Source organism: Emydura macquarii, unplaced genomic scaffold, assembly GCF_026122565.2.
Source record: "Emydura macquarii macquarii isolate MOO-44397 ecotype Brisbane River unplaced genomic scaffold, CSIRO-AGI_Emac_v2 contig_2473, whole genome shotgun sequence".
NCBI classification, from domain to species: domain Eukaryota; kingdom Metazoa; phylum Chordata; order Testudines; family Chelidae; genus Emydura; species Emydura macquarii.
Window position 1 is genome coordinate 10,896,465 of NW_027132610.1, and position 25,155 is coordinate 10,921,619.

At 37.4% G+C, this 25,155-nt stretch overlaps 1 protein-coding gene across 6 annotated transcripts in view; it reads left to right on the forward strand.

Moving 5' to 3' along the window:
- The window catches only part of FRY (FRY microtubule binding protein), a 364,004-nt gene that overhangs the window by 81,708 nt on the left and 257,141 nt on the right, over positions 1–25,155 (forward strand). For 2 of the 6 annotated variants that reach the window (XM_067562951.1, XM_067562953.1), the window contains exon 1: positions 21,241–21,708. The exons of the other annotated variants lie outside the window; for them this stretch is intronic. In XM_067562951.1, the coding sequence (XP_067419052.1) occupies positions 21,639–21,708 (70 nt within the window). In that variant the 5' untranslated portion in view covers positions 21,241–21,638. Of the gene's footprint in view, positions 1–21,240; positions 21,709–25,155 lie in introns of those variants that run through there. 6 annotated transcript variants of the gene reach the window in all.

Here is a 25,155-nt window from a genome sequence, read left to right on the forward strand (position 1 = left end):
TGGCCTTGTACTTTCAATAAGGACACACAGTATGTAAAACCTTATTCAAGTTAAATAACCAAATGATCTTATAACCCAAACTATGTAAGTTTTCAGTATTTTCTTTCTTTTTCTTTCTTTAGTGTACATTATCTCCCTCAAATTTTGAAAAATGTGTTGTTTAGTAAAAGCTAGTGTTTCTGGAATTTCTAAAAATACTTGATTTTGTATTTTCAAAAAGAAATGCACAAATAAAATGCAGTACTAAATAAAAATTCTTTCTGTTTAGGTTCAAATAGTCCTTTGCTTGTATTATTCTTTAATAAATATATTGTTTAATGGAAGATAAACATGTAATAGAATCTATGATAGTTAATACAGACTGCTCAGAAAAAGCTCACTGAAATTATCTGGAATTAGCTGAAAGGACAGATGTATTGCTTGGCAAGATAAAGATGTTCTGAAACAATTCTGTGAAGTGATGTGAAGAAGCCTTTAAAGTATTGTGCATTAACAATACCTAGTCGTAGACGGATCTATTTGTGCCTCACTTTTAAAAATGAGGAAAGTTCACCAGATGGATCACACATTCTGAAAATCCTTATTCCTACAAAACTATGGTTAGTTTGGGGGCGGGGAATCTGTTGGGAAAAGCTTATTCTGTTGGGATTGGCTTCAGAATCAGTCCTGAACATGAAAGGTGCTGAACATCCTCAGCTACCTTTGAGTTTATTGGGAGTCATGGCTGCACAATGCCTCTGAAGATGAAGACCTTTAAATTGAATTATTTACTGGTTTAAGGTACACAGGTTTCTGACTGCTTTACAATGTTAGAGCGATGCCTTGTCCTCAGTATCTGCTATTCATGCTCATACTGCAGTTTCTGAAACACTACGAGTCTCTGTCTTTGGTGTTTGGTTTTTTTTTTTTTTTTTCTTTCTTTTCCCTATTCACTTGAGTGGTAATTTTCTTTTTAGAATAAACAATCTTTCCCCACCCCCTAAAAAGTGTTAGTTCACATTGATAGATAGTATGTGATACACTTTAATTATTCCCTTTTAACGGCCTTTGTTGGGATTTTCAAAAGTACCTAAGTGATATAGGAAACAAGTTTCACTGACTTTCACTCAGACGTGTGAGCCTATGTTACTTAGGTGCTTTTGAAAACCCCACAGCCTCTTCATATTATGGCATATATGTGTTGTGGTTTGACGGTAGAATAACACGTGACTCAGATTTATAGTAGTTTATCCTGTTGTGGTATATTAATAAATTACATGTTAAATTGTATTTTTTAGCATATAAAATTTCACAAGTTGGCCCACTCCTCCACTCTGGACAGACACCAGTTTGTGAGTGGACTCAACCCTGAATTCTCTAAGCTCCCCAGTGTCAGGGTGCTGATTGGTCACTGTTCCTAGCTCTGGGTTTCTCAAGCACACTTCCAGGTGCAGACCCTGTACCTGACACCTTTCTTGGGCAGTGGGACCCTGTAGTCCAGCTCCTGAAGGTACCATAATCACCTGTCTGTAGCATCAGGAGAAGCTGACAAGTGCTGAGCCCATGCTATCTCTTAATTTTTGAATTAACATTTTTTAATGGTTTCTTTGAGTGCTTTTTCACCCCTGGTCGCTAGTGGCAAGGCAGCACTTTTGCTTATCACCAAAGGTTGAGGAGGGTTGCACGTGCCACATTTCTGTTGTGTAGGAACTTCCCAATCAAAATGGTAGGATACTCTAAAATCTTTACTGCAGTTTGGTTTGGCAGGAAGCAGTAGGGGGAGATATTTTGACTAATGGATCTTTCTTCTTCCTGGCCAAAGTCCAAAGCAGAGCTTTGGGACTGTGTGACCCCTTTTGATTGAAAAAACGTAAATTTATTAGGAAGGCACCCACTCCTCCATGTTATCCTGAGACATGCTAAATATATTTTGTGAATCATTAGCCCAATTATCATAGATGACAACTGAAAGATATGATCATGACTTGATATAGTATTTCATCTTCATTGAAAATTATGTTCATACTGATTTTAAATTAATATTTTTGTAGTTGCCAGAAGGAAAGTGAGTGTCAAAACAATGGTGTTAATATCTGAAATTCCACACTTTTTCACACCCAATAAATTGAAGAATTGCACACTCAACTATTTGAATGCCATAGGACTATGTACATTTGCTTATTTTCTTTATATAACATTTAGAGTGCATTAAACTTTATCAATTTAGTTCTAAGAGATTATCTTTATTCCACAGTATCTTTTGTTTCTAAAGTGGGCCTTATGCTGATCTTACTTGCATTTCACACACACAGACTTTTTGAATATTTCAAATGAAAATGACCACAATATCACTGTGTTGTTTTCATTAGGCGAGGTCAACATTCCCAATTGTAATTCTTGTTAGAGAAAATGTGTTTGTCCAAAATGTAGCCGTGTAAAAAACTCATAATAATCCTGCAAGTGAGCAAGTTATTCATCTAGTTATCTCTCCAAATTTTCATTCCTTCTTTTAAATATTAGAAGCATCAGGTGAACAAATAAGGCATCTGCAGATAATGCTAATATGCATGACAAGAATTTCTGCAGGTCTTTGGTCTCACTGACAGAGCTATTATGGTGGTTACTTTCTCCTCACAGATATACTTATTTCTTCATTTTTTCTCATGTATTGGGCCTACTCTTTTAATAAAAAAAATCCTTCAGCCCATTATGCAGCTAGGTTCATCTCCATTCATGTCTCACTTGGGCAAAGTGCTTGTGGGAATTCTTTCCATAATTCTCTGGGTGTTGTTTTAAATGTCCTTGCCATTGTGGTGATATTACCTTTACTTCCTGCTCGAGGCTTCCCTACTTGTTACCCGTAGGTGGTGCCTGCTAATAGGCAAGAGAAAACTCTTTTCTTTCCTCAAGTGCACTGCTTTCTCTCTCCTCCATTCAGGATATATGGGTACGGGAAGAGAAACCTAGACATGTCAGATTACTGCCTCCCTTGAGAGCGGGGAGCCCAGAATGAGCAGTTCCCTCAGTGGATTTGGCATCCTAAAGAGAGAGAAGAGATTAATTACTAAAAGGTGTGGACTTTTCATATTGCTCTCAACTTTCAAATGTTGGTGTCTAAGATTAAGCATCTAAATTGGCATTGAGGCAGCAAAATATTCAGGGCAGGATTAAGCGGATCCAGGCCTTAGGCACAACCCCACATAGAGGCCTCTGAGTCATAGCTCCATGCTCTTGCCCTGCTCCTACTTGGTGTCTGAGAGCAACCTGAATTGGTGAGGGGATTGTGCACCACTGCTTTTTTGGGCAAGATGGGGCCTCGTCTCAAACAACCACTCTCTGTCTTTAACTCTCACTTACCTGAGTAAATGACTCTATGAGGATACCCTTGCTGCCACCACCCCATCATAGATTTTTTGGGATGATGGCATTGAGGGCCTCTTCCACACAGACAGTATTGCCAGCCCTAGTATTGCCAAGTCCTGCTCCCTTCTAGACACCACTGGCTCATTCCTGTCCCCTGCACTGTGGTTTTGTGCATAGTTTGTGATATTGTATCCATACGCCTGGCAAACTTTCTGCCACTAAGTCCCAGAGTCTGAATGGTGATAGTTTAACACTGGCAGAACCCAGGGGGTGAATTGGGTTGATTGTATTTAAGATTCCTAATATAATTAACAAATGCTATTTTTATTTTTTTCCCTTTCCTTCTCATCTATAGTTCTGTTAAAGACTTTATACTGAGAGGTCAAAATCTGGGCCTAAACCAACTTTAAAATTATTGTAATACAATGAAGATCCCTCTGTCTTAAATCCACCATTCAGTTGCTGAATTTGTAAATAAGTATTTTAATGAAACCCAAAAATACGAACAACTGAGCTCTTTCTCCAACAGCTACTTATTAATAACATTATTTTCCTACACAGACAGATGGGTACATTACCATAAAAGTTTTAATACAGTTGTATATTGTATACTGAAAATTATTAATCATGCCATCAGAGGTATTTAAATGGTGAATCTATTTACACTCTTTGTAACTGTGTACATCTAGGATGTTCAGTACATGTCCTATAAACTGGGTCTGCTGTCATGAATACTTTGATGTGTTTTACTAATTTGCAAGACATCTTAATCTAGATCCAGACTGCCAGTTAGTAGCTGAGAGCCATCAGAAGGCTTTTAGTGTTGCCTGGCTGCACTGATTTACTCCAGCTAAACTGAAAGTTATAGGCTCGATGGAGGAATTAAAAGATGAAATTCTATGGTCTGTGTTATGCTGGAGGTCAGACTAGATGATTATAATGGTCCCTTCTGGATTTAAAACCTATGAATCTCTGAATTGACATCACAGGAAGCAGTGCCTCTCTTAATTAGTAACTAGAATGTTTAAAATTGTTGCTTCTGAAGCAGACAAATAACAAATTGCTCAGCACTAAAAAGTTCCTTAAAAGAATGTTCTGCATGCATATGGATTAGAGCTGTTGGGAAATTTTGTTGAAAATGCAATTTCTATGAAAAGTTCTTTGGTTTTTTTTTTAATTACCATAAAAGGTTTTTCCTCTATTTTCCAACCAGCTCTGGGGTGACTGTATGTGTGTGTGCACACTGTTGGCATTACCATTTGTGAGTAAAGCACCCACTTCAAACTCATGTCAATAAAATTTTATACCACACTGTACTGTTGTGTCCCTGTGTATAAAATGCAGTTGGAATCACATACTGTTAGGCTGACATGGTTTCTAATATGTGCATACCTCCCAATAGCCGTGGGTTTCGTGGGAATGTCCTGCTTTGATCCCCAAAGCCTTCTGTCCTGGTTGAAGCAGTTCCTGTCCCGCAGGGCTGGGTGTGCTCGGCTCCCTGCTGCAGGTGTTAAAATCTGACCCTGGGCACATGGGTCACAGCACTGCTCAGGTTTGGTCCTGAGTGGTGATGCGACTTCATGTGCCAGGGGCTAAGTCACAGCACGTGGAGTGGCGAGACAAACTTTGCTAGCCCAATGGAACAGGAGGCACAGGAGACACTCCTGCACAGTGTGTGTGTGGGGGAGGGCTCACACTGCAACTGCCCTCCCATCACCTGATCCTCCCTATCTCCCTCCCGACCCACTCCCTTGGAGCAGGACTTGTCTTGCTTTAGTCTTTGGAAATGTTGGGAGGTATGTATGTGCAGAGTCCCAAGTGTGCCAAAATAATATTTTACTTCTGAAACACTGAATCAAAATAACATACAGTTCTGTAATGAGAGAAAAAACCCATTTTTTTTCTTACAGGCCAAAAGCTGTAGTGTGGTTTAGTGCTGGAACTGTAATTTTATTGACAGGAAAATAGTCCCACACTGTTGAAGCACTTTTAACATCATAAAGAATTCATTCTGTACTGATGATGCATTTTCAGTTTATCAGATTAGTTGGTGTCTAGTGATGACTCTCCTGACCTGTGTGAAAGAGAAGTTCAGGCAAAGGTCATACATTAGTGACTTGTTGGGAGTCTGTAGGATACAGTGTCACTGAGCACTACTGCAATTGATACAGCTCAAATTCTATGTCCAGAAACTGAACTCTGTTCCAAAAGTCTCTGTGATAGCAGTATGGTTCCTTGTGACCCTTTACATTCCCAAGGCAATTAAGAATTGTTGATTTTAAAATAATCAGATTTTTTTAAATTTAAATTAAATATGTTTTTTAAAAATAAAACTGATTGAAATTAGGACATCCTATGTTTAGACCTAAACTTACAATAATCTGTTGAAAGGATTTAAATAAATATGAATGCAATATGCTGGATCAATGAGCCCTCCTCAAATTTTAATGAGATGATGCTGCTTTTTAAAATATATACAGAATCGGAGAAAGTATCTAACTTGTGAGGTCAACTCAAGTCAGAATGTCATGTACTGCATTAAATAAGTATTTATATTATTTTCAGTCTTTACAATGGCACAAATGCCGGTATTTACATCTTTCCAAATGTAACTACTTTCAATTTCTGTTGTGTATCAAAGCTTTTCCCTTAATTACTTTTATTTTCAGTTTCGCTTATAGGGACAGAGAATATATTTTTCATTTGGACTAGTTCGTTCAAAGCTGAGAAACCGATTGGAAGTTGAAAACACAGGAAAGCTTTTCTTTTTCCAATTTATGGATAAAAAGTGGAAGGGAGAGGATGAGATCTACTACTTCTAAAAACTTGACAAACATGGGGCCAGATTTTCAAAGATATTTAGGCACTTGAAGATGTAGATAGATGCCTAGTGGGATATTCAAAGAATGGCTAAGCAGGTTAGGTGCCTCTCTCCTCCTATTGATTTCAGTGGGAGTTAGGTGCCTAACCTGCTTAGGAATTTTTGAAATCCCATGAGGTACCTGTCTGCTGCTTTAGGCATCCAAATACCTTTGGGAAATCTGGCTCATGATGACTAGAAACAAACCACCAGTTCACTAACTATGGTTAATATTTCCTTCATTTAATAAATTAGTTTTAAATGCACATTGCAGGTGCCTTAAGCATTGGTGCATCTTGGTTCCACCTAGTCTCTGCCTGTGGCATATAATGAGGACTGTAATACTTTACTCTGTGGTTAGTGGGCATGGTGATAGCCTGGGATATGCAGGAGGTCAGAATCGATGATCTGGCGATCCCTTTTGGCCTTAAATTCTATGAAAACATGTTTTGATAAAATTACTTTTTTTCCTTGTGTATCCAATACACTTAAGGTAATTTCATTTAACAAATAAAAACAATTTTAAAATGCTATTTTTGTACATTTAATTTAATTCTAATTTTTATCCAAATGCTGCTTGACACAAATCCTGAGTAAAAAATATTATCTAGTAAATAAAAAGGGGTCCTTTACCATTTTCTGACCTAACAAAAGTATGTACAAATTAAAAATCTGAATAAATGTATGTTAAGCTGTTTAATTGCTTAGATAAATTAAGTATAGATATTGTGTATTCTTCTGTTTATTATTACTTATATTACATAGGCCTTAGGAACCCTAGTCATGGACCAGGATCCCATTGTTTAGGAATTGTACGAGCACAAAACAAAAAAGACGGTCCCTGCTCTAAGAAGTTTACAGTCTAAGTATAGGAGAAGAGGCAGACTGATGGGAGGAGGTTAACAAAGAAACAATAAGACAATATTGATCAGCATAATAGATGGTGGTCTCAGCACAGCAGAAGCCAGCATCCAGCTTAGCAAAAAAAAAAAAAAAAAGTGTAGTACCAAATTTAGTGTAAAGGCTATATTTCATTGCAAATCAACATGGTTTAATGGTTACCAACCAATGAGAATGAACCTTTCTTTTGGAAAATAATGAAAAAGTACAAATGAAAAACAAGATTAAAATACATTTACGTTGAAGTTTCCTGCTTGCTAGTTTAAATCATTATTAAAATCAGTCATTTAAATATTTTTTTATTTAAATCAATCCATCCTGCAAGGTTGTGAATGATTGGGGTAGTTGTGCAGCCTCCCAAACTTTTCCCTGGTCTGCAACTAGGCCTGCTGAGCACAAGTCTTTGTCTTTGCTTCCACTCAGGATTTCAAAAATTACCAGCCTGTTGGAGCAGTTGTTGGCCTCACTGATTGAAAGGCTGAGTATGGGTGGAGGTGAGGTTCCCCCTCTTTTCATTAAGCTGCTGTCCTTTCAGTGGATCTGCTTTGAACACTGGCTTCAAATAGAGGGAGTGGAGGCAGGAATGAAAGTTCTACTGACTGTCCCCATAGTGTGAAAGAGAGGTTGCTCAAGAGACTCAAGGTGAGGCTGGGAGCGGGGCCAAACTGGAGACACAGGAAAGGGTCTACTCAGAAGAGCAGCTCAGGAGGGGATGATGGCCAATCGGGAGGATGGAGCAATGTAGCAAACGGAAGTGGGAGAAGCATCTCCTGGAGAAATGGGGGAGAGACACCATGAGATGAGGAACAACAAAACCCAGGTTTTTTGAGATGAGGGGAAAGTATTTCTGGGATCTAGGAGGGAGATGGAGAGAAAAAAAAACAAATAGAAGCAAAGTGTTTAACACTGGGGAACATACATACTTCCTTCTTTGGCTTTGTTGTGTTAAGTTTGATGGCATAAATGGGCTCAGAGGAACAAAGGCATGAACATGTCCTTGTCAGTGTATACCACTGAACAGTTAAACAAAGTTTGAGGTTTGAATACAGAGACCCCAGCCTGCTTCGTCCCATAGCAAACACACCATTAAAAATCTTGTTAACCTTTTATTGAAGATATAGAAAAAGGGGAAGCAACTAAAGCATTTGAAATATAAAGTATAGGTAAGGCTTTTATTTTAACAATAACCCTTAGTCTTCCCCTTTAACTGAGGTAGAGAGTTAGAATTCAGAGAGGTTTTTAAAAGAAAAAAACAGAAACTAAAACTCAAAACTAGAAAAAAACTAAACAAACACTGGGTGACAGTCTTTTAGATGCTATTAAAGATGACAATAACTATCTTTGGGGGGGACGGAGGGGGGGAAGAGAAATGAGATGGGCTGGAGCTGCTGCTTTTGTGAAAGTCCAGTTTCATTTTCTTGAAGACAAAACAGGACAAACACACACAAATCAGGAGAGAGAAGAACAGTAAAGAAGCAAATGCAGCTTCTGTCTTTGTTGCTGACTCTTATTTGCAACCTCGCTGATGGAAAAAAACAGGCACAGCACACAGGTTTATTAACCACTCCAAGAACTGGCAAACTTGTATCTGTATCAAGCTGTTTAGGGCATTGCTTTTAGTTGCTTGGCTGGCTAAACCAAACTCTTACTAAGCAGAATGAAAAAGGAGAGAGATGAGAAAGAAGAGAGAAGATGGGGAAGGATAAAGATACATACGGACTGGAGGTGACAAAGTCTCGTGTCTGAGGTGCGGTTTGGGATTTAGCTGCAGCTGCTAATAGCAATGTCATCTGGGTCCCTCTCTCAGGCCCAGTCTGGTCAGGGCATCTTTCAGGATCAGGATGATGAAGGCCAAGCCGTGTCATGGTGGGTCCCAGGGCTCAAGGAGACAATGGAGTTGGTAGCCATAATGGTGAAGCTTGCACCTTCCGATCCACTCAACTTCCAGCCAACTGGCTAACTAAGAGCTTGTCTACCCTTGAATCACTATGGCGGCATAGCAGTAGCATTTCAGTATAGACACTGCCTACACCAATGGGAGGGGTTCTCCCATCAGCACTGGTAATCCACCTCCCCGAGAGGTGGTAGCTAGGTCGATGGAAGAATTCTTCTGTTGACCTAGCACTATCTACATGGTGACTTAGGTCAGCTTCACTAAATTGGATTTTTCCACCCCCCCATAGCGATATAGCTGGGGAAATCTAATTTTCTAGTGTAGACCAGCCCTAAGTTTAAGAACGCCACAGCAGAGTGATGGATGGAGTAGCCCAACCTCTCATTATTCTGTTAATCAATTAGACCTTATTTCTAGCACAGCAATTTTGGACCATTTTTTTTCCCCCAGTCCCACACTTGTCTTGTTACCAGACATAGTCTCAGTATGCCCCTTGAGTTATATCCGTAGGCCTTTTTGTTTGGACTAATCCAGTCCTTTGGCTCCCTTTTGCACCTTTTCCTATTAACATTTGTTATGGGTCAATGGAACTTTATATAAACACTTAACCACTTCCTGTCAATTGAGCTTACCCTTGGAGTAGGTATGTGTGAAGGTATCCTGTTAATTAGATTGGTAGCCAAGAGGAACTCAGAAGTAAAATGCCTAAATCCCTCTTCAAAATGTCAGATTCCCTTCTCCAGCCCGTTTGAAAATGTGTGTGTTATGTGGGGAGTGGGAGAAAGATTCCAGATGTTTCCTTGTGACACCAGATAAAAATGAAATGAAAGATGTGCCCCAAAGTCTGTTATAGCATTACTGCTTTTTAGATTTCTCCTGGTAACAGTGTGTCAGGTTCTAGGACACCTTGCTGTGTTCGTTGTCACTAGTGATGGAAGCTTTCCTATTAGTTAGGTTGTCCCAAACTCCCACTCCTTTGGGATGGAAAACCATACTCATCTTCTCACTAGGGCCAAACCTCTTAGTTTGCTTCTGCGCCCATTGTGGAGGTAAGCATTTACCTAGGAATAATTACAAGATGCAGATAGATCCTGACACCCTTTATCAGATACCTAGTTGGCAGGGAGCAATCCTAGAACTTAATAAACTCAAGAGCAGGTTGTGGCAAGAAGTTTGTTAATAAGGGGGAGATGCCAAGAAGGGACTAAGGCCCCAACTGTGCAAAGACTTGTGCACATATTTAACTTTACTGTCATAAGTAATTCCATTGGTTTCAACCAGGAGTTTGAAGAGCAGCAACTGGGAAGGATCTGGGAGATCAATTAACCCTCTCCTCACCATCACCCAGAGAGAGCCCCTTCTCTCACAAGACATCTACACCAGTTTGGAGAGAGAGCTCTTTGTTAAAATGTTTGGTTGTTCTACTGTAAAATTATATAAGATGGAAAAAATGGGAAAAATCTTTAATGTTGCTCTATTGAGTATTCTCTTCCTGCAAAGTACTTTTACAGATGAAAAGATAGATACTTAAAGATAATTGGAAAGAAATATTCTGTCCCTTTTTATTTAAAAAATGTATGCATAATATTGCGGGGGGGGGGGGGAGGTATTATTGTGTAAAATAGTTGTGCAAATCTCCACCTCCTATATAGCAAGTATCCAAGCATCTCTTTTTGTAATAGGATTTAAACTTATACAGAATATGTCCATTCTGTTGTCTTATTAACCATTGGTAAAGAATTTTATCTGGAAGTGTGTGTCAAAAGTATATGAAAGAGGACACTCCCTTTAAGAATCCTAAGGAAAGATCAAGTGTTTTGGTGACATTATTTCATTGGAATTTGGGACTAGAGGGAGGAGTTTGAGTAGCAGCAGGAGAGTATTTAGATTGGAGCTGTAAACTCACAATGAGCATCCACTCATTGCACTCAGTGCATATATTGCAGAGACTTAAGGCCTGATTTTCCATTGCCTTGCACCCTGTATAGTCATTCACATATGTACAAAGCGGGTATAAAACTACCAGTGATGCAAGTTTGTGGAGAATTCTGATTTATGAGCATTTTATGCACATTTTGGACATATAAATAACTTCAAACTCATAGCCACTAGATATGGTAGGTAAAATAATACAGGGTATATAAGTACATATCATGCTTTGCCATGTTTGTTAGTTGCATAATGGGGGGCGGGGAAACAGCTTCAGGATCTGCTATCTGTGGTAACTTCTCTTTAGCTGTTTTGAGTTTTTGGAATTCCTTCTTCCCCACCCTAAAACAAGAAAAACGGTCATAAATATTATCATTAAATCATCATTCTAGATAATCAGATTGGATTACAAGTCTGAAATAGACTTCAAATATTTGAAGCTATACTTGAACTTTTCTTTTGGAGCATAACATTTTGAATAAGATGTCCCAAAAGTTACGTATTTGGTAATGTCTAAAGGCCCTAATATGCTAGATGCTGTACATACACAAATAAAGAGATGGCCCATGCCCAGAAAAATTTACATTATTCTTTGAAACAACACACAACAAATGAATGTAAGAAACTATAGGAGCCAAGCAGGGAAGAAAGGATGCGGGTAATGGCAATAAGATTGGATAGCCACCTTGTTTAGCTATGGGCACAACTTGATACTTCCAAATAATCTGAAAGGGCCTTTAGAAAATTGTTGATAGATGTATATCATCTATCCCTGACCACTACTCAACTTAGTCATCATGAGATGACTGATTTCTTGGCGGGCTTGCAGGAGAAGTGGATCTTGAGGAGAGGGTAGTAGCCTTTGGGATTAGTTCGTGAAGGCCATTTCATGCATAAGGTAAGTGTGGACGACAGCGCGTAGATGTTTGGAGCAACACAGGAATTGGTATGCTGGATCAGATCCAAGGCCCAACTAGTTCAGTAGCCTGTCTCTAAGAATAGCCAGTTCCAGAAGTAATAGGACGGTCTAAGGCAGTGGTTCTCAACCAGTGGTATGCATACCCCTGGGGGTATGCAGATGTCTTCCATGGGGGTGGGTACATCAGCTAATCTAGATATTTGCCTAGTTTTACAACAGACCACATAAAAAGCACTAGTGAGGTCAGTACAAACTAAAATTTCATACAGATGTCTTGTTTATACTGCTCTATATACTATACACTGAAATGTAAGTACAATATTTATATTCCAATTGATTTATTTTATAATTATGTGGTAATGAGAAAGTAAGCAATTTTTCAGTAATAGTGTGCTGTGACACTTTTGTATTTTTGTCTGATTTTGTAAGAAAGTAGTTTTTAAGTGAGGAACTTGGGGTATTCAAGACAAATCAGACTCCTGAAAGGGAGACAGTAATCTGGAAAGGTTGAGAGCCACTGGTCTAAGGTACCCACAAGAGATCTCACCCTGACCTTTAATAGATAAAGATTGGCTCACGCTCTGAAGCAGAAGGTTTAATATCCCTTTCAAAATTGTTAATAGCATTAACTATTTGGGAGAGAAGCAGACAAATGGACATTTGAGATTGGCATGATGGGTGGAGCAAAGAGGGCAACACAATCAGAGGAATACTTTTGGTGGAGAATACAGTAGCTGTAATTCTTAGGTATGAATGTCCAAATAGGTCAGTCAGCAAGGATGAAACTTTAATAATTAAGAAAAAAAGATAAAGGAAAGAGCTTTTCAAAAAATGAATGAATAAAGTGACGCACAAGAAGAACAAAACGTTGTAAGGTTTGCATGCTTCAGTACTTAACAGTGAGATTTTTGTGAATAAAGAAAGATGAGAGACGAAAAGAGCATATGTATGAAGACCAGGAGACCAGGCAGGTCAGATAATACCTTTTATTGGACCAGCTTCTGTTGGTGAGAGAGATGAGCTTACACACCCATAAGCTGAAGATAGAAGTGTACTAATAAGACACATACGCTTACTTACTTTCAAAGAAACTATATCAGACAACCAGAGGATTTGGATACAATAACGTAAGTATTTTAATAGGAATATTATTTTACAATATTTACTTTAACATCTTTGTTCTAATCTTGCCTCGGTCACTGAACTGATGAGCATCCTTGGGCGAGTCGTAAGTGATCTGTAACTCAACTTCTCATCTGTAAAATAGGGGTGATGCTAATAAATGATAATAATAAAATCTACCTAAAATACCTCCAGCTTAATGAATATTGGAAGAGTACTCTGAAGAAACAAACTGTTACCAGTGGTGTTCTTGGTTGTGCTTTATTTTGGAGCTGTCAGACTGAGATGTAGGCACTTAAGAGTCGACAACCCCTTTAAACATTTTTTCTAGCTGACTGATAGTCACAAGTCGTATCAGTCAACCAGGGATGAACGTCTATTACTCTCCCAGACCCACCAGAAACAATATAGGTTTCTAAGTCCTTCCTACAAACCCAGTTTAAAATCTGCAGTTTTACCAATTAGAGCAGGTTTGGGTAGCACACAAAAAATGTGCAAGCCCTCACTCAAAATAGGATGCTTTCTATAGCTGCACACTATGCAAAGCTTACATGGCCTACATGGATCAACAGCCATTGAGTTATTTGAGTAGCATCCTCTCACTGCTCTACACCCTACTCTGCTTCCTGGCAAGTTTTTTTCCTACAAGAACGGGCCTGTGATGTACCTGTAGAACAGCATTTTCTCCTTCCTACTTTTGGTACAAACTCTTTTGTTTTTCCTCTATATATATTTTTAAAATAATAATAATTAACATGCTTTTCAAATGTCCCACTATGCCAGGTAATGCGTAGAGGCCTCGCGGCTAAAATTTTTAGAAATATCTCTGGTTTTGAGTGCCTCGATTTTTGGATGGTCTGCTTGAGACACAGAATGGGCACCGACAATGAAAGCTGTTTAAATTACTTAAATGGCTTTCATATGAGGAGCGATTAGTAAGACTGGGACTTTTCAACTTGGAAAAGAGATGACTAACAGGGGATCTGATAGAGGTCTATAAAATCATGTCAGATGGGGTCACCAAATGAAATTAGACAGCAGGTTTAAAACAAACAAAAGGAAGTATTTCTTCACACAACGCACAGTCAACCTGTGGAATTCTTTGCCAGAGGATATTGTGAAGGCTAAGACTATAACAGGGTTCAAAAAAGGACTAATTATGTAATTACATAAATACATATGCTCTTTTCATCAGCCATCTTTATTCTGCTTCTTTGTTTATGCTTTTTACCACTAGGTGGCAGTATATTGACATATAATTACAATCAGAAAATAAAACAAAAGGGTGCAAAAAACAAACAAACAAACAAACAAACAAAAAAAAAACCCAACTATAACTGGATTGAGATATAAAAACTGAACAGGATTATTGTCACCTTAGTTTACAACCTATCATATTTAAATGGTTTTAGCTTAGTGATAATTATTTTGTTTTGTGCATCAATTCAATATAAATCTGTATTTTGAATTTGGATTATGGCAAGTTGAATTTCTCTTCACTATGTAGTCTGGGTGGTTATGGAAGCCTGTATAAGTATACAGATTTGAACTGACAGATGAAATTTGTGATCTGCGTTTCAAGTGAGGACACTAATAATTCAACACGTGCATACAGCGTGGTTAATACTTAGTTTGACTTGTTTAGTGCTGTGCAACTTTTTGTATTTAATAAATCTAAATTGGATGTGTTTGAAAGGCAAAAAAATTTATGCTTTTGTAAATATTTTGATGTGAGAAAACTGAAGACTGCAGTTCATAAAGTCAAAGGTTGCCCAGTTGAAGTGAATGAAATTCATGCAGATGGGCTGGGGCTAGGAACCTTGAACACTGTATCATGAATTCCCTGATGTTTGTTTTGTGATATAGCAGATTTTTAATCTGTTTTCAAAAACTCTAATGAAATGAAACAGTTCTAAAAAGAATCATAATGTAGCAAAAACTAAAAAAAAAAAATAAAAAAAGTCTTCTCCAATTCTAGTGGTTATAATTTTGAGATCTCTGTTGTCTTTTGTCTTTTTTCCTACAGTATATTTTAAAAATTATAAATTTGTTATTCTGGTTTAGCAGGTGTATTGCTATGGGGAAATGGTTAATGTGGGTAAATTCAGTTTGGAAAAGACTCTGAAGATCTTAGAAAGTAAATATATGATTCAGAATATAGACAGTTGTTCAATTTTTCCACAATAAAATGTCATTATTGTGCTGTCACAAATTCCCCTCCCTCTTCTCCTCCAAGAATGCCAGCCTACATCATTTCCTTGTCCACTTCCCACATGAGCACCTTTATACATTCTTCCATACTACCTCTTACTCATAGAATTCCCTCCCCAGATTAATCCATAAAGCCAGTATGCTGGTTCTTAATCTTTCTCAAGACCCACTTGCATTGTGATGTTTGTGATAGTTTACAAACTGATTATCCCTATGAAGGTGATTCATATTGATATATTTGGTTTATTTAGTTTTTAAAATCAAACTCACAGATCTTTGGACTAGAAAACTGCTACTTGTTACCTAGCTAGTCACGTATAGTTAGCATATATAACCATGTCTTCCTATCGCTTTTACCCTTGTTCTGCCTCCCATATCTCCTCCCCTTGCTTGCTAGCCCCATATGCTACATCTTAATTTAGATGTAAGTTCTTCATGGTAGGGAATGTTATTTTAATATAAAATTATACTACATGTAGCACTGTGGGGACTGTATCCTCACTGGGGATTCTGGAAGCTAGCATAGTATAGATAATAATAATGTTGAGTGCGGATAGTTAACTTGGCTTTGTACTGAGACAGGCTGTGCCTCAAAGAACTTAAAATCTTAATGATAGGTTTTATATATACATATATATAAAATATATATAAATATAAGAGAGAGAGAGACATACAAGATAGAATATGTTATGCATTCTTTTTGAAGAAAAGGTCAATGTAAATATATAAACTTCCTCTATTTTCATATTCAATAAAAATAAAGTATGAAGGGCTGTAATATACAAATTGTGAGATGGAATTCATGTACTCTTAGCCACTTAAAAGAGCATGCTTTTATTTAGGATGAGAGTTTGACTTCTTCTGTTATTACTTTTTTAGTAATTCAAATATGAATAAGTCCAAATATTAATATTTTGTGAAATATTTTTTAAAAGATCTACCCCACCCACAGGCCTATCTTTTACTGTCAGACTATGCTGATAACAAACACAACTTTGTTGCTGTTTGCAACAGAAAAGTAAGAAACCAGATTTCTTTCTGAAACTGAAAGTCATTCAAGTCTTTTAAGAGCAGAACAAAATAGAGGATCCAAATACTGCAGTAAAGAAGTTAAATTTTGAAGAGGTAAATGCCCTGGAATGAAATCTAACAAAACTAAATATTTTAAAGACTTTAAAGAACTATTTAAAACTAATTTTCTGTGTTTTACTATATTTACTTGTTTAATTCTTATGAGATAAATGTATGGATTCAAATAGAGAGACAAGATGGGTGAGGTAATATTTTTTTATTAGACCAACTTCTGCTGGTGAGAAAGACAAGCTTTCATATAGTTAAATAGCCATCACTTAATCTTTTTGCATATTTTACAGTGGTAATTATTATTAGTATAGAGTAGGTCTAATTCCTTAATAAAATATGACCTTAAGAAAGAATATTCAGTGGTGCCCACTTATTACAAACAAAATAGACATTTATGTGCACTTATATTTTTGTATCTAATGCTTATCCTGAAATGAACAAAAACAGATCCCTTCCCTTCTACTCTGTGTCTCTTTCAGAGGAATCAAACTGATTTGGGAATCACTCATGAAGGCCATTCATACATACACAAAGGAAGACATGATCACTATTTTTAAGCTGGACAATCCTGTTTTGTAAGGTTTGCCCCTGTCCCAGGCGTGGTTTGTCCGTATCATCATGAATACACAGAGGACACCGTTTTGCAGAGCACGCTGATCTGCCTTCTCTGGCATGATCTTGAATGCACATGTACTCTGCAAAATGGCGTCCTCTGTGTGCCGTGACCTTGCCACACACACACTGTACATGTGAGGTCATGCCATCATAGAGTTTTGGAGATTCATGCAAATGAGGGGATGTCCTGTATTCTGGAGATGTGTCAATGGGACCTTCCTCAGTCTTTATAAGTTCTTCATTCTGGCCATATGCATCTAATTCAGTTTATCAATCAAATTCCACGGCAAGCCACAATAATTTCCTTGATATTCACTGTATAAAAATAGTAAAGGATGGAAGGAATGCACAGCTCATACCAGTGAAAATCCAGAGTAACTCCACTATGGCAGTGAAGTTGGTACAACTTAGACCGGAATATGGTCTGACTAAAAGGACATAGCATTTGGCCCAAACTGAGGTAGAAAGGTTAAGTGACTTGATCAAGGCCACAGAAAGAATCAGTTTTAGAGCTAGGATTGCAACACAATATTTCTAGCTCCAAGGCCTGTGCTCAGATCACATTAGCATGAGCCTGCAAGGTGCTGAGCAGGATCAGAGAGTTATTAGAATCTTGCAGGGATCCCACAAAGTATTTAAGCACATACTTTGAATAAATCAGTAGCTTAAGCATGTTCTTCAGTATTTTGAGGATCAGGGCTGATGGGCCCAGCCTGACAACTACCATAATTAAGCCCTAGATCAGACTCTATGGTGTCCTTGTGGTCAAGTCCAGAGTACCCATTTTATACTACCACAGCATATTAGACAGTGCATAAAGCAGCTGACAAATACAAACACCATCGGTTTATCAATGGGGATCAAAACAAGGTCGTTAAGGAGCAAAGCACAATCCCCTTCTACCTGAGCTAAGAGAGTAATTCCCTTACCTAGTAGAAATCAAGGAGCAGGCTGTTTTAATTATCAGTAGTTGCCACTAGAGGGAGATACGTTCAACTGCACTAATCCACTGTATTACACATAAAAAACCCACAAACCTACAGTTTATACTTAGTTTTCTCCTAAGGTCTGCTTCAGACGTGATCCTGAGAGGCCTTCCCTACTTCTTGTGTTTAGCCTCAAATTGCAGTTTCTTTGTGTTCAGAATGTAAAAGTCTTGGCACCACATAGTTCCCTCCATAATAAAGTTAAAATAAGCTCTGGAAATTGTATCTGATCAGGCTGCAGGCCTGTGCTGTACTCTACTCGCAGCTCCATATAAGTGGAGCTGTTTTAAGAATTCCTGTATGTGTTGCTCAGAATATGGAGAATTTAACAGCATATATGACTTTTTATGACAAACAGTAATCACAAAGATGTAAACATACTACACATTTTTTCCATTCTTTTTCTCCTATTGGGTAATAGCTTTGATCTCTGTTTTCAAAAGTTTACTTGGAGAACAGCTGCTTATAGCAATCATAATAGTCTGTGCCTGAGAGCACCATTGATTTTAATGTAAGGCTAGTCCTCTAAGCCTCCCATAGGCTGAAAACCATTTCTACTTGTAATGCCGAACCACACGTGAGCATTGACAGGAGGGATTAAACCTGGGACCTCTGCTGCTAAATGCATAAGCATCTACCACAGGAGCTAAGAGATGTGTCTCTTAGCCAAGGCTGTAGCAGGCTCATCAGTCTCTAGGGCAGTGGTTCTCAAAGTGGGGGAGGGCCTGGGGGATGCGACATGGATCATGGGGGGGCAAGGGGAGGCACGGAGCAGGGGACAGAGCTGGTCTAGCTCCACACTCCCCATAGATGGAAGCAGTCACCACCCACCTCCCAGAGCAGCAGCAGCAGCCCCCTGCTGTTGCTGGGCATGCTCCCTGCGCTGCTGCTGCCCTTGTGCTACTGCTGCCCCCTGCCGCTGCTCGCTGCTCCCCGTGTTGCTGCTGCTGCGCTCACTGCGCTGTCATTTTTCTGAAAGGGGGGGATTCGGGGGAAAGGGGGCATGATTGTTAGGGCCTACAGTACGGGAAGTGTCCCCCTTCCCATCAACCCTCCCCCCTTTCAGGAAAAAAACAGGGCCTATAGCGTGGGAAGCGCCCCCCTCTGTTTTTTTTCTGAAAAGGCCCCCACTTTTAGAAGGGGGAAAAGGGGGCATGATTCAGGGGAAGGGGGGTCACGTTTGTTAGACAAAAGTCCATTTAAAAAGTTTGAGAACCATTGCTCTGGGGGCCTAGCCATCACTAATGGGAACAGAGTGCCACTCCAAGCAAGCAGGGGGTTATGTACTGTTGGTGCTCTTCCAGATGGTGGGGATAGTCCCTTTGCCCAAGACTCTTGAATAGCCTCTCCCTGTGCTCTCCAAAAGAGAAAAGACAGCAGGAGTGAGGGGCTGGCTTGAAGGCAGTTGTAGATGACTGATGTGCTGCAAACTACTGTGATAGTAGAAATAGGCAATTTATCATGGCAGATCTGTGAAAATACTCAGATTCTTGATCTTTTATTTCCTTTTTATGATGAAAAATGTTATATTAGAGCTCTTTATTTTAAACTCACATGTATCAAAATCCAGGCTGTCATAGACAAAAACGTGTAAACCATGATACTGATATACTATAAATACATAGGGCTCTAGAATCCATCAAAAAAGAGTTCTTTTATACCTCAGGGTTCTGTATTGTGGTAGTCTGCTTTTCATCTACTGAAATACATAATTAATAAGATTCTGAGATATCAGAAATTAATTTCATGTGGAAGAAAGCAGGACATATGTATTTTTAAAGACATGTTAGCCTGGTGTTAAAGCCACTTTGGGGAATTTCTTTCAGATCTGAAGTACAGTGCTGCTGTTACTGCCATTTCAGCTGTTACAGCTGTTTTAAGACTATTTCCAAAAGGTGGCCAAAATTATGCTGCTATCTCTAGATAGTCTCTTATTAGAGTGAAATTTATACTGAAAAACATTTAAATAGGATCAAAATACATTTTAACACATCTTTAAATCTGGTGCTTTATGTTTCAAGTTGCTTTAATAATAAGATTGAGTGTGATTTTACGTGGCTATACGTGCTATATTTTTCTTTTAAATAAGTCAATTGATCAGAAGTTGAACTCTGATGTGATTGTTAATTGTGGGATAGCTGTTTCTCTGGTGGATGGGTATTTTTATTAGGCTGATGAGTTTGTAAACATTGCTGTCTTGACTGAGAAAGCTCAACAATGCCTTGGATTGTTACTGTAGTTCGTCTTTGTAAAGCTATTTTTTTCTGAGACCAGTAGGCACAATGTAAAAAGGTCTTTTTCTATGTGTACTTTTGCATTTGATGGGAAAAAAAGAATAAGTTTTAGAATTATGATTTTTGTTGTTGGCCTTTTCCTCAATATTCTATGTATTTTATTAAACATTTCAGTGTAATTATGCATTTTCAGAGGAAAACAACCTGATAAAATACATATCACTAGGAATTTAAATCTGAAGATAAAATTTTCTGTACACTTGAACCAAGTTTCTGAAAATACAACAATTCACAACATTGTTGGATGAATCCACTAGGGAGAGGCTATATGTTTGTTTGAATATGATCAGACAGTACACTATTTATTCTACTAGATGAGAGAAGAAATAATGTAAAACCAAGCAAACTGGAATCAAGAAACATGATACCAAGAACTCAGGAAGCAAAAAGGCATTGGAAAACTTCTGCTGCAGCTTCATCTTCATTATTAGTAAATTGTTCATACTGAGGTATTGTGATTATTAGAAAATTTTAAGAAATAGATAAATTGTAATTAGTAATCAAATTTAGTGTAGTAAATGCAGAGGGCATAATAAGCAACTAGTTGTCTGTTTCATTTTCCAATATGAATTCAGCTTGCTGTCTCTCATCTTAAAGAAGTCTAAGTCAAGACAAAAATGACATCAAACTGAGATTCTTCTTTAGCCATGAAAGAAGAGAACGGACAGCCATTTAAATGTCTGGTTGTTGATGCTATGCAAGTGCTTCCCTTCTGCAAGTGGGCTGACTGATGGGCTTTTTTTAAACGTCACTGCAATCAGATATATGGGTGCAGCTTTGCTTTACCGCAGCATGATGCAGTTGTGTCTAATTCAGTGTGTTGTTCTTGGAAACAGACTGAAGGGAAGCAGCTGACCAGAACACACATACGCTACTTGTTAGAGATTTTTCTATAAAGAAAAGAATAACAGAACCTGTGAAATTCATTCAGTTGCAGAAGAGACATTCTCAGTAGGGCTTCAAGTTGATACTCTGTGTTTGCTTGCAGGAGGAGGTGCATACGTTCAGTCTATCAGTCTCTAAAGGAAAAGGCTTCAGACAGGCAGCTTGCACGCTATTAGAAGGCCAGCTCAAACATGCTTCAAGGAGACATTCTAAATGTTTATACAACAGCTGCTTTGGTACAGTACATGCATTAAACAGAGCCTATGGGAAGGCAGCAGAAATCTGGTTCATTGTGGAATGGAATAAATGAAAGCACCTACTGAATGTCTGCAGGGTGAAAAAAAATACAGCAAATAAAACTAAGTACCAGCCCTGAAGGAGGAGCAGAGGACAAGCATCTCATGGTCTGTTTTTGTTGTTGTTGTTGTATTAAATGAGGGCTTACCTACCTCCAACGGAAGAAGTTGATGTGCAGAGACTTCATTTCCTCTTCTGACCCCTCCTTTACATCACTAACTGGTGACAGTCACATCTACATATATAATACCTGCCACTTCAACTGCTCAGAATTATAGAAGCCTCTTTGTATGCAGCAGACATGGCTAGCCAGCAGGATTCAGGCTTCTTTGAAATCAGTATCAAATATTTACTGAAATCCTGGAGCAATAGTGAGTAGCAGAAGAGTAATCTTTTAATATTGTTCATTGATTGGTAGATAGTAAGGATAACGTAAATAATAAAATCTTAAATTTAATGTATGTTTGTCTTATTAGTGAAACAAATAATTTTTGCTTCCATCGTCTATAAAAATCAGAATGTCACAGATTTAAATAGCTTTCATTAACTGCAAATACGGCAATGAGATTATACTAGTTTTTGCTTGATTGAGTTCTCAAATTAGGCTGCTTTCAGGCTCTCTGGAATAGCACAGTGGTAGTGTATTAAAACATAATTTCCTGCCTAGATGTTTGTTTGATTTGTTCAGACTTTATCTAAATATTTGTGAAATGCTATTTAATCAGAGGGGTGTGGCATTGCTCTGAAGTATTTTGTATTTATTTTATCCTTGTGTCATGTGAACAAAAAATGTATTGTTTATGTTCTAGATCTGCAAGTCATCACTGTAATATGAATTAGTGTTCTTACAGCTTTGTTTTCCTCCTTTCTTTTATGCTTTAAATTCAGACTCTTTTGAAACATTAGTATAAAAAAGGAACCAGGATGTATATCTAATCCAAACTAGAGTTTTATAAAATATAAACAAATGAGATTATAGTCTTCCTTAATTATTTCTTTATTTATAATGCTAATACCTTAATCACTATGTATATCAATCAATCTTATTTTTCAGGAATGTATTGTAATATAATAATATATTATAATGGATAAGGTCTCAAAGTAGAGGCAGGGGTTGTAAATATAATCAAATTAGAATCAGGCCTCCAGATTCTTAGTTCTGATACAAATTTAATTTGTATTTAAAAATATATATGAATATTATATTCTTTTTCACATTAGCAACCGTTAATAATGGCAGACTCAATACATTAACAGTTTTTAAAATATAGAACACAATCTCTCTGGAAAAATCCAATTTGGATCCATTACTGCGTACATAATCATCATCCCAATATCTATAATTAAATAGCTCCTGCATAAAATGGTGTGTCAGATACTATAGTGTATACAATTATACCTTTGCAGACATTGTTAGTGCCTGACGTACATCTGATTACCTGTTAAGAAATGTAAAAAAATACTAAAGATGTGTTATACTAGGATATCCATCTCTAAATTATATCCATAGAAATCATGTTTTTTCCAAGTCAATATCAACCGTAGTATACACTAATAGGGCTTGTCTGAATCAGTTTTTCTACCACAAGTGTGAAACCACTAGGGAAAAATACTATTACCTAAACAGCATTTCTTGATTTGCTATAGTCCTAAACCGTTTTGCACACATTTATTATATTTAGATTCTGTGACATAATAAAAATAGAGGATTAATTTATTATTATTTTGCTTTTGAGCTATTGCTAATTGATTAAGGGAAACATGAATATATGTTGTAACAATGGGCATCAAAACTAATTACAGTCCGTGTTATGAAAGTAAAGAAAAATAAATAATTTTGAGGATGGGGAAATTGTCGTAAATGGATCCTGTTGATCCTGTTTCTTTTTTTAAAATATGTTAATAATAAAGGCCAGGTAATATTAGCCTTACATTTTTAATCACAAAAGGTAAGAATATAACATTGTTATAATACTATGAAGATTAATATAATTTTTTAAATTTCTATATTGCTGATTCCACAGATTTTTTCCTAGGAAAATTCTTTTTAATAACTAATGCATTTCTATGCTGAAATTAGATGTCCTTAAATGAAATTCTGTTTTTTTCTCTTTTAGAAAAATGAAATTGATATGTGAAGTATCACTCTTTCTGTCATTCCTTCACAGATAAATGTGTGCTTTTCTACTTTACTTGGATTAAACATTAAGAGGAAATCCAATCAGTTAATCCAGTTTTATTTAAAATTGTTGTCAGACTATCTACTTGCAGTCTAAAAGACTTTTTATGAAATTGTACATAATTTCTATGAATGAACAATAAATTATTTGATCAGAAAATGCTGGGAAGTTCAGAAGATCTAGGTTTCTATTAAACTCTGCTATGTGGTGGATGGTGCTTGAAAACCTCTTGCTAAGTTCCACATGCATGCACAGGAACATGTGTTTTAGAATAAAGTGATGTATGCCTGCATACGTGAGCGTAGAATCTAGTTGTTAGTTATTCTACTGTGTTTGCCCAAAAGAAATACTTCTAAAAATATTGTTTTAAAAGAAAAAGAAACTTAAAGGCTATACTATGTAATTTACCAAAATGGTAGTTGTAGTAAAGGTCCTATTAATAAAAGTTTCCATAAACTGGCATTCTTTGAAACAGCAGCCATAGATATATTGGTTGTCCTTGAGATGTATTAATTTAATGAAACCAGTCATTCCTGCTGAAGTGTATTAAGGTTTATACAGAGCACGAACATTTTCTTAATGGACAGTTTAGTGCATAGTATGGCATTAGTATCCAACTTCGATATCCAAGGTCTTCTGAAATGTAATACTATTTTACACTTTCATGAAGCAGCAAGGTAGGATTTCTACCTGGCATTCCAGAGTGCTTGGAGAGTGGCCTATCTGTCATACTCACTGGCTCACCATGGTCAGGTCCCAGCTAGGAAACCAGCTAATATTCATTTTAGGATTTTTTGTGCACTCATAATGTTTAGGCTCAGTTTGTCAATAGCATGGTGTAGATGGGCACACAGTGCTGCTTTTTGGAGCAGCAAAAGGGCCTACTTAGCAGCATGGCTCAAACCATCCACCAGGTTGACTCCTTTGTATTCCCCCATATGTGACTCTAAGGATTAAAGGCAGAATTTTGCCCTGTATATGTTAATAAAAGACTGCTTTTCAAAGAAAGCTGGCAAATATTCCTCTAATTTGCCAGATATCTGGATTGACAGTGCTTTCATTTACCACTTTTCACATATAGGAAGGCTGTAGATCATAACAACAATACATACTATTATTTTAGAAAATTATATTAATGAAAATACCAAGGGCAACATACTGATATCCATACTCGTCTTGAACAGTACCTTACTCTAAGAGTACTCCCATTGAAATAAGTGGGACTACTCCTGGACTAAAATACTAAATCTGAGCGAGGGTATCAGAATATCATCCTTCGATTTATTTTATGGTCACGTCCAAGCCCTGTATTTTTAAATAAATTATTTAAATTAATGCAAAGAATATATGTAACTAGAAGGTTCAGGATTTTGGGCTGGTCTGTTAATACAATATTTGTTTTGTAAAGGGTTGCTACATCTTGGATTTATTCTTAACCTTTTTTTAATCTTTTCAGAATACAAATATTTGTAGGTAAGGGATCTTTTTATTGTCTACAGGAGAAGTAAACTGTTAAATATTGCAACACAAATTCACACTTTTATACTTTCTAGATTAAACTAGCAATTCAGTGTTTTCTTCCTTTCCTGCTCCTTAGGAGATTAGAATGGTACAGGTAGATGGCTTCCTTTCTCTCTC